This window comes from Mustela nigripes, chromosome 4 (genome assembly GCF_022355385.1).
Source record: "Mustela nigripes isolate SB6536 chromosome 4, MUSNIG.SB6536, whole genome shotgun sequence".
Lineage (NCBI taxonomy): Eukaryota > Metazoa > Chordata > Mammalia > Carnivora > Mustelidae > Mustela > Mustela nigripes.
Genome location: NC_081560.1, coordinates 94,911,162 through 94,924,444, shown reverse-complemented (window position 1 = coordinate 94,924,444; position 13,283 = coordinate 94,911,162). Strand labels below are relative to the sequence as shown.

General features: G+C 46.3%; 1 protein-coding gene across 1 annotated transcript in view; it reads right to left on the bottom strand.

The window, feature by feature from the left end:
• The window catches only part of ABCA13 (ATP binding cassette subfamily A member 13), a 319,855-nt gene that overhangs the window by 111,340 nt on the left and 195,232 nt on the right, over positions 1 to 13,283 (bottom strand). The window contains exons 44-45 of the mRNA XM_059397601.1: positions 9,511 to 9,760; positions 3,406 to 3,498 (exon numbers count right to left, since the gene is read on the bottom strand). Of these exons, the coding sequence (XP_059253584.1) occupies positions 3,406 to 3,498; positions 9,511 to 9,760 (343 nt within the window). The remainder of the gene's footprint in view (positions 1 to 3,405; positions 3,499 to 9,510; positions 9,761 to 13,283) is intronic.

The following is a 13,283-nucleotide window of genomic DNA, read 5'->3' as shown; positions in this document are numbered from 1 at the left end:
AACAGAGCGGGGTTAGGAACTTGCCCACGACACACAGCAAAGACAGGGTAGAGCTGAGACGTGGGCTAAGGCAGCGTGCCTGAATCCGGGCTCTCTGCCCCTGCCCCACCAGGGCAGATCTGCGCACTCCTCGGGATCTCAGGGCTTCACCTCAACATCCTGAGTCTCCCCCGAAGCAATGTGTACTGACTGCTCCTAGCTGCGGACCCAACTTCAGGAGCCCTGGGAGTCAGAGGACAACGAGACGGTTCCTCATACTGCTACTGACCGTCGAATCATGGAAATGACCTTCCACCTCTCCCCACCTGGCTTTCACAGTTGAGTGAAAATTAAAAAATCTGCTTCCTTCCACTCTTGTTCTCTGTAAAGCATCAACAAGCACGGGTGGGCGAAGGGACCATTTTGTCTCAGAGACGGAGGGGAAAATGTCACCAAATTACAAACCTGGTAAAATGAAATTAAATACTGAAAGCTACAGGTTGCCTTTCAAAAACTGGTAACTTTAAGCACATTTTAAAATTTAAATAACACATCATGTATTATGATGGGAAAACTTGTATTTTAGGTCAGGCTTATACCACAATTAATTTTTTTGGAGCTCTTTATTACCTTCTGTACAAAAAGAGGTAAAAGTCAGGCATTCATCATCATACCCTTACATAGGAGACTCAGAGGAGCTCAACAGAAAAATAACCCGTAAGCAGAATCCCACTTAGTATCTTAAAGATTATTCCTCTAATTTAATAATCAAATGATTGGTCAGGTATGCCAGGAAAGGAAAATATAGATATCCCTAAATTCAAGACTAGCTTTCACTTACAGAAGGAAATTTTCTTGTCTTAAGGAAAACATTTTGCTTTCATCTGGGATCTTAGGAAATTAAGCCTATTTTTGTCACATGGGCAGAAATTATTAATATATTATTAATTATTCATAGTGAGGGGCCCAGGGCTGTCTGCCCCAAAATATGCAACCGTGATATATTGATTATTTTGGATTAAATTTACAGAAGAGCTCTTGCTGGTGGAGTCCAGACACTCAGACCCTTTGTCCTGAAAGCAGGAGAAATGTCTCCCTGAGGAAGGTAACCTCTCTTCTTTTCTGGAGAATCCTGTATAAGCAAACCTTGTATCTTCTTTACCAATTGCCTACCCCAAACCCAAACCTCTTTGTTTTGTAGGTTCTTTACAAATGTATTGTCTCTTAGTCTAAAAGGTGTCCAGCCACTTGCTTTGGTCACTTCTTTGAGCTCCCATACATACTAATTAAATTTGTTTTTCTCCCGTTCATTTGTCTTACATCAATTTAATTATTAGACCTGCTAAAGAACCTAGAAGGGAAGAAAGGAAAAGCCTTCAGCCCCTAAAATAACATTCTTGAGTGAGGCAGCCTCCCCTCCCCCACCCCTGGCCTTTTGTCCTGGTGACCAAGACAAAGGGGCAGGAAAGGTTACAAAATAGGAATGGTTAAGAAGAGACCCTGTGCATTTCCCCAGAAAAAAAAGGAGAAAACCAACACACAGATTCTGGAAGGAAAAGAAAGGCTGAAGAGAAAAACCAAGGAGGGTGAGCTAGCTGCAGGGGGGTGGGGAGGGCAGCTGAAGGAGGGGGTTCGGAGCCTGGGGAGGGGTGAGGATGGGGAGCCATCCAGAGTGCCAGGAAAGGAACTGCAATGCTAAATATGTTCTGCTGTTCTTAGCACTGAATCTACTTTTTCCCTCTCTGGAGAAATTTGATAAAGAGATGTCCTTTGGGGGCACCTGGGTGGCTCAGTCCTTAAGCGTCCACCTTCGACTGAGGTCATGATCTCATGGTCCTGGGGTGGAACCCTGCATCAGGCTCCCAGCTCAGCAGGAAGCCTGCTTCTCCCTTTCCCTCTGCAGCACCCCCACTTGTGTGCGATCTCTCTCTCGCTCTCAAATAGATAAATAAAATCTTAAAAAAAAAAAAAAAAAAGTCCTTTGATCAGTCAGCCACACTCCACAGGCAGGGCCAGCCCAGTTCTCCGCAGGCCCTGGGCTGCTGGTCAGTTTCTCCAAGCCTGTTTTACATCCCACACTGCCCCCCACCCCCGCCTGGACACAGCAAAGGGACGGACACAAACGTATTGCCATGGAAGCTCCTGCTTAGTAAATGGAATTACTTTGTTTTTCAACACCAGACTACAGGGAGGCGACATAATTAATTTCCCATTAATTCGTTCATACCAAGCCCCTAATAGTTATTCCCTCCTGATTGATGACTTGACTAATGCACCGATGTGTCCTTGCCCATTAGAAAAACCACTACCAAAATTGCATTATTGTCTAGATTTTTATATTTATGACTCCAAAGCGTACACTTTGGTACTTAACACATCCTTGTGGTTTTATCATGTTCCCCACGTGCTCTTCCCGGAACTGTCCATTCCTGGAGCAGGGCCAGGTCGGACATCAACCCTGGTTCCTCCCACAGCACTGCTCTTACAGTAGATGCTCAATAAGTAATAGTCAAGCAAACTGAGAGAGGAAATTCTTTACAAAGAAAGGCAGGCTTTCACAAGTTTCATTAAAAAGTTGTCTCGATTAACGTTATCACTTTCAAATCTTAGAAGGAAAAAAATCTTCAACGTAATTCACCTCCAACAGGTGAACCATTTTAAGTTCCTTTGGTTAAAAATAAAAAATACAGTCTTTCCATAAGTACAAGTTTTTCCTAAAAGTAAATTACCACACATTTCATATTTACTTACTACTTCATGCTTTTTATCTTTGGGTTTTATCAGACAAATTGAATACTATTAGTTATTAATTTTTTAGCTATAATATAAAGCTTGTGTTTGTGTTTACCAAGAAAAGAAGGGACAACTATGTAGCCTAACTGACTCCTTAGGCTAATGTATGTCACTTAACATTGCAAGGGGGCTGGGTGGGAGAGCTGAGTGGCTCAGTGGGTTAATCCACCCACTCTTTTTTTTTTTTTTTTTTTTAAGATTTTATTTATTTGAGAGAGAGAGATGAGAGAGAAAGCATGAGAGGGGGAAGGTCAGAGGGAGAAGCAGATTCCCTGATCAGGAAACCCGATTCAGGGCTCGATCCTAGGACCCCAAGATCATGGCCTGAGCTGAAGGCGGTCGTTCAACCAACTGAGCCACCCAGGCACCCCAAACACTCTTGATTTCAGCTCTGGTCATGAGCTCAGGGTAACGGGGTGGAGCCTCAGATGGGTTCTGTGCTCACCATGGAGTCTACTTGTCCCTTTCCCTCTGTGCCTTCTCCCCCATCTCTAAAATATATAATTACAGTCTTTTAAAAAGAAAATAAAATGAACCTGGAAGGGGAAAGACCAGTCAGGCAGGAAGATGGTTCTCAAGGTCTGCAGAGTTGTGGGTGGAGGGCACACTCTCAGAAAGGCAACCGATACTTACAGGTTTGGGTTCAAATCAGCACAGAGTGGATCCTGATCTCCAAACTTCCTCAGAAGCACATGGGTGAGCTCCTGGCCCTCGCTCCCGCTCCCGCTGCTGCTTTATCGGAAGACAAAATAAGGTGGCCATGTTAGTACTTGTTGGCAGAGATCACAGGACAGCACGTCCTAGCTGAGCTGATCCGGGCAATGGACTCTTAGATCTGTGATCGCAGATAACGCTTTCTGTTGAGTTAGTATAGTAAAGCGAAACCATTGTTACATATTAATTGTTACATATTAATGCTCACACTGTATTCTTGTCCTCATCTTCTCACTTCTGCAACATTGTCATCTTTGGCATTTTTGCATGGCTTTTTAAAACAAATTTTAAAGGCTGCAAAAGGTTTCATCACATTAATATATTAAAATCTATTTTAAAAATTCTCTTAATGTTGGAACTCTGGTTTTTTGAATATTCTATTGGCCACTCTGCAATAGAAGTTTGTATTTTTATGTTTTTGGTTTTTTTTTCTATATGTGAGCTATACGGAACGACCATTTTCTTGGTAAATCCTGTGTGTGCTTTAAGTAGACAACGATTATCATATTTATTTTACTGGCACAAGCATCAGAAGTCAGGTGATAGTTGCTGAGGAATACCCAAGACTTAATTTCCTTGCTGAAGATACCGCGGGCGTTAAGACACACTATTCCTCTAACCTGGGGAGGTGTGGAAACAAACTCTATTACATTCCATACATGGAGTGAAAGAGATACCTTGACTTGAGAAAATGGAGAGGATTTCCAAAAGAAAGGAGGTTTATTACTTCCAGAACTTATATCATTTATTCAAAATGCTTCTGAATAGACATGGTAGGGAACACTTCCCGCATAAAGAAAAATGATGTACTACTAGCAGGAGCGGTTACTTACATGTAGAGGGTGGCCTCTAATCTCTTTGGAAAGCAGCAGGTTCATTAACAAATGCGCAAAGAATGAACAAAGGTTCATTTTAAACAACTTAAAACAGAAGCTTTCCGTAAGGAATGTAAGACCCCGGTGTCATGTCCAAACACGGACAGGGTTCTGATTCCCGAACAGGGTTCTGAATCGCCCCAGCAATCAAATACAGGGGGGTCGAGATGCTCAGTCTTACTGAACCTCCACGACCCAGAAGCACCAATAAAAGCCCAAAACGAAAAGGAACCTCATTGTTTCCCACAGTGCAACCTTATGCCCAGATCAGATTTGACAGAGATTTCAAATTTTCCTAATCCCCTCAGTGAGCCTCCAACACACCAAATAATGTTTCCTCAGCTTCACATTGACCAGCTGCCACCCCCGTGACCTTCCTCGTTACCTACACGCCTTGAGAAGGGAACTAAGCCCCCCCAGCACTCCTCCGACCTTGCCATCTCTGGGCAAAAGCTGCCCAGCACTGTCTTCCAGAAGGCTGCACGGCCGCCCCACTCCTCCCCTGCCCCGCCCAGTCCAACCTCACCCCACCCCACCCCATCCCACCGGGCCAGACCCACCTCAGCCCAACCGAACCTCACCTGGCCCCGCCTCGCCCCTCCCAGCCAATCTCAACTCCACCTGACCCCAGGTGGCCCCGCCCCTGACCCCTCCCCCGCCCAACCCCATCTTGCCCCGCCTATCCAGGCTTGCCCTGCCTGGCCCCGCCCAGTCCCACTAAACCACCTTGATTGGGCAGCTCCTCCCCTGCCCTGCAGCTTCCCCAAAAGTGCATCCCCTCTCCCTGCACTTGCTTCTAAGTCATCTTCGGCATTTGTGCTCTGAGTTCCTTCTCCTGTAAGCCCTCCTCTGCCTCCTCTCTCTTCTCTCCTGTTCCTGCCCAGTGGCCTGGAGACCTTCACCACTGGCTTTTGACATCACCAGTGGTTTTAAAAACCACTAGTTTTTAACTGATGATCTCCTCTCATCACAGGAGAATACGACCCAGGGGAGAAAGGACACCAGGCTTAGGACTGCAGTTGGAACACAGTAGATTCTCAAAAATAATTCATGAAGCAAACTGTGATCTTATGACTGGGCTAATCCTTCATCACTATCCAAATATTTTACCTCCTTAAATATAGTCTTCCTCGACCTCTTAACTTTCAGAGAGGAACAATTTTAATAGAAAAGAAAGACCAATCATGACAACAAATTAGTTTTGTGTTTGCTGAGGACAACTCTTTTCAGCTCCATACCTGTGTATAAGCTTAGGATAGGAACATGGCTGTAGCATCCAGCACAAAGTAATTATTTATAGGAAAACACCATCTTCCCGACTGCATAAAACACAACAAAGGTTTTTAAATATTCGGATGGTTTACAGTTGACCTAATAGGATTCCATACAGCAGTGGACAGAAAGGACAGTGATGAAACACTGAAATTTACACCAAAGTAAAGTCTCCTAAGTTGGTGTTATGACCTCTACATAAACAGGCTCCCCGTTTCCGACAAATGAGAAAACACGTTTACAAGGAAAGGGACATATTTTTTACTAAAATGTTGCCCATAAAAAGAAAACATTATTTGTGGCATCTGTAGAAATACTCTGGATTGCTTTCTTTTGACCCATTAATCTAAGAACAAATATGAAAGTTTAAAATCCTTTTTTCTGAAAAACATACTGACCTACAAAGTGGTTTGCTTGGAGCTTACTTACTAGACTTACTAAGTGCAAGTTTAAAAGTTATGGTTTGCTTTCTACTAGATTTTTGCTTAGGTCTAGAGATCACTGCTTTAAAAAAAAGAGAGAGAGAGAGACTGGCTTTAAGTTGTCCCTTGTGGTCTGAAGATTCAAATGCTTGTTCCTAAAACTATTACTTTGTGCTTGTCTTCAAATCCTCAGCTATATTTTAAAGTGCTGTTAGAACCAAGTGAAATCTGTCATTACCAGACTCTAGAAAGTGAAAATCAGTGCCTAATCCTGATTCTGGAGGCAGTACCTTACGGGATACTGTTTCTCTCTCCCTGTTACTCACAAGCATCAGAGAGACCCAGGGAGCTTGCTGGTACAGAACAAATACATATTTCTAAACATCACCCCAAAGGGGCTTCCTGTTGCTAATGGAGCCCCCTGGACTGAAATCCGCAGATCCCTTGAGAAAAAGATTAAAAAAAAACAAAAACAAAAGATCCAACACTCTAAAAACAAAGAAGAAATCCTACAAGCTTACAGACAGAAAATATTATCTAAGAAGAAAAGAGAACCAGGCAAACAGGCAGCTGCAGGGGTGGTGGGGACTGTGGGAGGGTGGTGGTGGGGTGAGTGGAGTGGGGGGGGTGGCATGGGGGGTGGGGGAGGGAAAGGCGCTATCTACCATCTCCTGATAACTCTGAAAAGGACAAAGCATCCAGAAACTCTGATTGCAAACCAAGGTAGACTATGGCTCCCCAAAATACACCTCTTTGGCATAAACATTTTCCTAAGGTGGCTATTTTTAAGAGATACATAAAAGCACTGAGAGGATATGCAAGATTGTAACTGCTTTGGAAAAAGTTTGGCATTATCTCCTAAAGTAGGATATTTACATGCTCTGCAAGTGATCAGCAATTATGTTTCTTGGACCAGCCATGAGAGGCTCTTATATGGGTATAACGATTATTAGACATTTATTAGAATATACTAGAATGTTCATGCAGCACTGTTCACAATGGCAAAAACAAACGAACAAGCCAAAAACAAACAAACAACAAACAAACAAAACCTGGAAAGAGCTCCTAATGCCCATCATTAAGAGAAAAGATTAATAAGTTGTGGTATATTCACACCACGAAATACTGTCCAATATTCAAAACAAATGATACGCAGAAACATGGAACAATATGGAAGTGCATAGTCATGCACTATGAAGTGAAAAAGGTCATTCTCAGATGCATGGGGTTCTTTTGTACACTTCACAACAGATACAGAATCGGGGTGTGTTTAGACAGAGGCAGAGGGCTGGGATAATGGGGTATGGAATATGCGTTCAGTCGTAGCCTCCAAAGGCTTCAGAGACATGCTCATTGCAGGACTGACTAGAAGTCAGCAAACAGAGGAAATCTGGCTCTGTGTGGCCAGTTCAACATACTAAAAGCTCTGAGAAGTTTATAGAAAAGAAACCTATTTAACTTTGTTTTGCAACTCAATCAGTCCCAACAGGAAGAGGGATCTCTTCAGCGGCATTCAGAATGGATACCCAAAGGAACAGCTCTAGCTCTCGGTGAAACAACCATTTAAGAGATGCCATTGTAAACTAAACCGGATTAGATCACGGCCCACATTTCGCAGCCTCTTAATGCTGCTGCTCATTGTCCTTGAAGGATGTGGCCTCTGCCTGGAATGCCTTCCGCACCTGCCAGGAGAAAGACTTTTGCCGGATTACTTCGTTACCCTTCATGTGACTCATACTTCTTCCTCTATCTGGAGAAACTTCTTCTACCTGCCTGGGGAGCACCAAGCTATCATTGAGGAGACTCAGTTCAGGCGCGATAGCCTTTCAAAGGCTTTCCTGGACACCCACAGACAGAGCACCACACCCTGTCCACTTTGTCACAACCCCACACTGTGTATCTATGCCTATCATTTTCCAAGAAACACACTTTATAATTAAACAACTCAGGATAGTTGCAGCTCCTTCCCACTTGGGGAGTGTGGCAGAGATGAGAACATTGGGCCAGAACGCCTTAGTGGACGCTGTCCTTCTGGTCTGTTCCTTTAAAACAGTTCGAAGAAGATGAGGGCAGGAACATAAAATATCTAGGCAGAAGGAAAAGGAGCCCACTTGCAGAGGGAACACACGGGGCAGGCCCACATTTCCCGAAACAGAGCAGAACTCTTTGTGAGTTAATCTCAGGCTCCATGGATCACAAGGACACACAGAGGAAGAGCACAATTAACCGAAGGACCCAGACATGAACTGGACAGTTTGTCATCAATTTCACCTTCTCTGCCTATATTTGTCTAAATCTAATTCCAAATTACACATCGTTGTAAAAGCAACTAATACTGGGAAGCACCAAGAGTCTGGCTAATTAAGCTTGTTTTTTTCAGTAAGAATAAGTAGTTGACAAAGGCAGAGCTCATCGTGCCCTCCACACCATGCGCCCCCTGGGTCATATGCGCCGCACCCGGTCCCCAGATGTCTGAGCATCACCTTCCAGAAGGAGAGCTGTACCTGGTCATTCAGGTTGGTGATGCTCTCAGCACGGGGCAGAGCTCAGGGACAAAAGCTTGCCTCATTCTGGGGAGCCAGGGAACCATCTCAGGTCCCTCCATCTGGCCCCCAGCAGTAAAACTAACCCACTAGAAACACACTTTGCAAATTCATCTCCTATAAAACTCCAAAATTACAGGCAGCAAACCTGGACTTCCTCCAGCCTGGAGACGCATATGGGTTCATTCCCACCCTGAGAGAAAAGTCAGATGTGTCTCTGCAAAGACAGGCGTGCAGCTCCTGGCTGTTGTCCCAGAGCCAACCAGGTGGGTTCTGTGAAACCCAATAGTCCCTCTTATCCACAGCTCTGGTTGTGGATCACCTACAGTTGTAAGAGGCTTTCCTCCAGGCAGACCTTCAAGTCGTTCATCCTGAACTCATCACGTCGGCACTAGAACTAGGTGAGTACCGGGGAGAGCCCACATTCACGTCACTGTAGACTATCTGTTGTTCAGAGTGCTCTGTTATTGCTGTTGTCAGGCTCTGCCTGCGCCTGATTTAGGGGTGAAGCTATATCGTTGGTCTGTAGGCATGAGTAGGAAAAAACTCAGTATCTCCAGTCCATGGGCTTACCCTATTGAACCCAGTGCTCCAAAATCATGAAACCTCACATATATTTGAGATTCTTAAAAGTATCAAAGCTACTGGGACACCTAGGGAACCTCAGTCACGTAAGCATCTCCCTTTGGCTCAGGTCATGATCCCGGGGTCCTGGGAGGCAGCCCTGCATCAGGCTCCCTGCTCAGCAGAGAGTCTGCTTCCCCTTCTCCCTCTGCTGCTCCCTCTGCTGTGCTCTCTCTCTCTCAAATAAATAAATAAAACATTAAAAAAAAAAAAAAGGATCAAAGTTACTGTTATTCATAATCCTGACATAACTTGGAAGTAAAAGAGGGGAAAAAATAAGGTTCTTACCTGAAAAAGGAAGCTTCAGCCCTGTCGTAATGGCCTGGTGTCAGTTTGAGGGGAGGGTAGTCGATGGCCAGAGGCCTCACCATGAACAAGGCCATGGCCAAGGCCACGAAGAGGATGGGCAGCAGCAGGTCGGAAAGGGCGCCTTTCCAGGCCCGGCGTGTGTGGCGGAGCCGCTTAACCAGGAGGGCGGTGGCCTGATCCAGAGGCCGAGGGCTGCCCCACACGGGCGGGGTCCTTGCTGGGGCATCACCTGCAGAGACAGGGACATGCAGCCAGCCTGAGGCCAGGGGACCCCCCTCACGCACGCACACACATATGCACACACACACTCTCTGGGTTCTGGGGATCCCTCCAGGGCTCTGGCAGCTCATGGTGCAGGAGCACCCCCGTTCTCACTCCCCACACTGAGGGGGACACTGGAAATTTACATACACAGGATGTCTTGTGACAGGGCACAGACGGAGTTCTCCTGTTGGTGAAAATGCAGCGTGCTCCTCAGTGTGGACTCAACCATGTCCCCAGGTGCATGCTGGGGGGCGGGGGAGGGGGTGTCAAGGGGGGCAGCCCCCTCCCTGCCTCCCTTCTCCTGCTACATCTCTTGTTCTCATGGCCCAGTCGTTCCTGAAGATGCTCAGGTGACGTCCAGGTCAGGCCCAGAAAGCACCATCCCCCAGCCCTGGAGCCTATTCCCCCTGCCGGGTGGGGGCATCCCTGGTGGAGAAGAGGCCAGCGTGGTCTCCAGGAGCGCATGTCCAGCTCCAAGTGAGTCCCCCAACCCTCCAGGCTTCAGCCACCGGGCCCTCCTCTCCTTCCACCACCAGCTCCACGCTCACCGAGCCATGCTCAGAAGGGGAGGCTGGACAGCAGGGCCTGAGCACACATTGAGGCTGTCCTGCTCCCCTTGCTGGGTCCCTATCGGAGGGGCCATCTGGGGCCCACACAGAAGAGGCTGCAGTAGACCTGTCCCAGGGTGGGCCAAGCAGCTGGTACCGAAAACTCTCACATCCAGTGTGAAGATGACAAAAACAGGGGAAAGTGAGAGGCGGACCGAGGTCTGCAGCCCCGATCCCTGTCCACAGGAGGGACGCAGCCATGCCCTGGCTCCCCCCAGCAATCCCTTCCAAAGCCTTCCAGAAAACCCAACAGGAAGTACTTGAATGGGAAGGGTGGCCTTCTAAGAGGTCAGGTGTGCTAACTTGATGGCCCTGCTTACAAATATTCAGCGGAAAGGCAGTTACTAAAGCACAGTGGATACGGTTCAAGTCCCCCAGAGCAATCATTTTGGAAGATAAATTATTTATAACAGCAGTGAGCACAAAGCTGGAGAGGAGCAGCTGGGGACAAAAACACGTCTGTGGACCAAGTCCTTCCTTTGTCACATATGCATGGAGTGAGTCAATGTCCTGCGGCAGGTTCCGGGCTATTCTGGCTTTGCCCTCAAAAAAGACATGACCTAGGGGCTGAGAGAAAATTATTTAAAAATGACCCAACCCAGGGTAATTGAGTGCTGCAATCAGCATGGGCAGAGCCGAAAGGGCTGGTACCAAGAAAGCCTGGAGAAGGTGAGAACGAGTATGGGGCATGTACAGACAGACCCGCTGAGACCTGTACAGGAAGTCAGGTCACTGTCCCTCCTGAGCACATTAATGCGCAGACCCTTCTTACTCTGTCCTCCTTGTGAGTCTCTCTCTCTCTCTCTCTTTTTTTTTTTTTCTTAAGATTTTATTTATTTATTTGATAAAGAGGCAGAGAGACAGATGGAGCATGAGAAGCAGACTTCCTGCTGAGCGGGGAGCCCGATGTGGGACTCGAACCCAGGAACCCGGGCTCGTGACCTGAGCCAAAGGCAGAGACCTCACCAACTGAGCCACCAGGCGTCCCTTACCTTCACAGAGAACCCTTCACTTTTGACATTTCTGGTCACCAAATGTGGGGCCTTTCCCCACACATCAAGCGATTCTCCATGACACCACCTGGATGTCCCACAACCAGCTCACTCCATCTCCCTGGAGAGTGTGAGACCCCACAGGGAAAGGTTCAGTCATACAGAAGGGCCCATTCCCAACGTGGGACACCCACCACAGGCCCAGCTTGTTACCTGGGCCTTCTGAGTGACGAAGCGTCCATCAGAGTCTCCCATGACCCTTGCCTTGGGTCTGACTAATGGGCCAGAGTGTTCACAGACTCAGGGACATGGGTACTTCTATTTGCCAGCTTACAAAGGGCTGGGATAGAGGACACAGACGAACAGCCAGGTGGAGGCGATGTGTAGGGTGAGGTATGTGGGAAGGGTTGCAGGGTTTCCAGCACTCTTCCAGTACATTCCCAGCACATCCCGGCAGCTCTCTGGGAGCCCTTATTATTTGGATTTTATGGAGGTTTCATCACACAGACATGATCCACCCTGAACTCCATGTCCAGCCCCTCTCCCCTCCCTGAAGGATAGAGATGTGGCTGAAAACCCCAAGCTTCTAATGATGGCTTGGTGTTTCTGGTGAGCAGCCCTATCCAGGCACCCACCCAGTGTCTCCTCATTGGAACAAGCAATGCTTCTAATACTCTTCCCTTTCTCTGCACAGAAGCACGCCTTACCCTGTTTAGGGTCAAGAGGGATAGAATGATATAAGAGGACTTATGACCCCACTACGCCACCGGGCATCGTATATCAAAAGCCACACTCTGTGAAGTCGCCTATAAGAAGCATCTTGTGACATCCCCATCTAGTTGCCCACACTCACCTGCCTGCCAGTCCTTGCACCTGCTCAAACACGCCTACATTGGGAGGTGCTTACAGACACCTGTTTATACCAGGGAAGGTTTCGTCTATGCAGCCAGATGCTTAGAAAACAGAAGCAGAACACAACTTTCTAGATGTTGGAGTCTACCTCATACATTTGCCTGCCAATGGAGGAGCACACTCAGAGAATGGCCATCTATATGCCCACAGGCTTGGATCAGAGAGGACCAGTCATGACAGTCACTGGGAGACGGCAAAGTCTATATTGACCCAGATCGGAATCCAGACTCAGCCACCAACCAACGTGTTGTACAACTTCTGGAAAATTCCCCACCTCTCCAAATGTCAGTTCCCTCAGCCAGAAGATAGAGAGTTATAGTGTCCCCCTAGGTAATGAGGACTCTTATCACCACCCTGGTGAAACGATCAGAACAGGTATGATGGGGAACTCCAGCCATCGTAAATGCTCATCAGACAGGCTCAATAACTCTGTGGGGAAAGACGTTTCTCGTTATTAAGAAAAATAAATTCTCCCCACCTTCCCGTATGTTCACTGAACATAAATGAGAAAAATGAAGGACTAAAATAGTTTATGGTCATGAAGGAACCACCAATCAAATATTTATGGCTAAACTCCTAAAGTATTCACATGAATAATTTAACAGACAAAATTAAAATGCTGGACCAAATTGTTATGAATTGTCTTATTTGACTTATGAGTGTAATTCTATATAAAGAATCTAGTGACACCTATAATTAGGTATTCCAATTTACCCCGACCATCAAATTAGTTAGGAAAAATGGCCAAAGATTTCTCTCTCTCTCTCTCTCTCTTTTTGGTCTGGTGGCTTCAATTGTTTAAACATTAATACCTTGTGGGGGATACCTTAAATTCTCAAGGACTCAGTGTACACCCCAGAATCTGATCTTCACATTACTAGATTCCTCCAAATATTCTCAAAGCGTTTAAAACAAAGTATCACAAATGTAATACCTTCAAGTCAATTTTTTAAAAATGAATATTCCAAACAAAAAG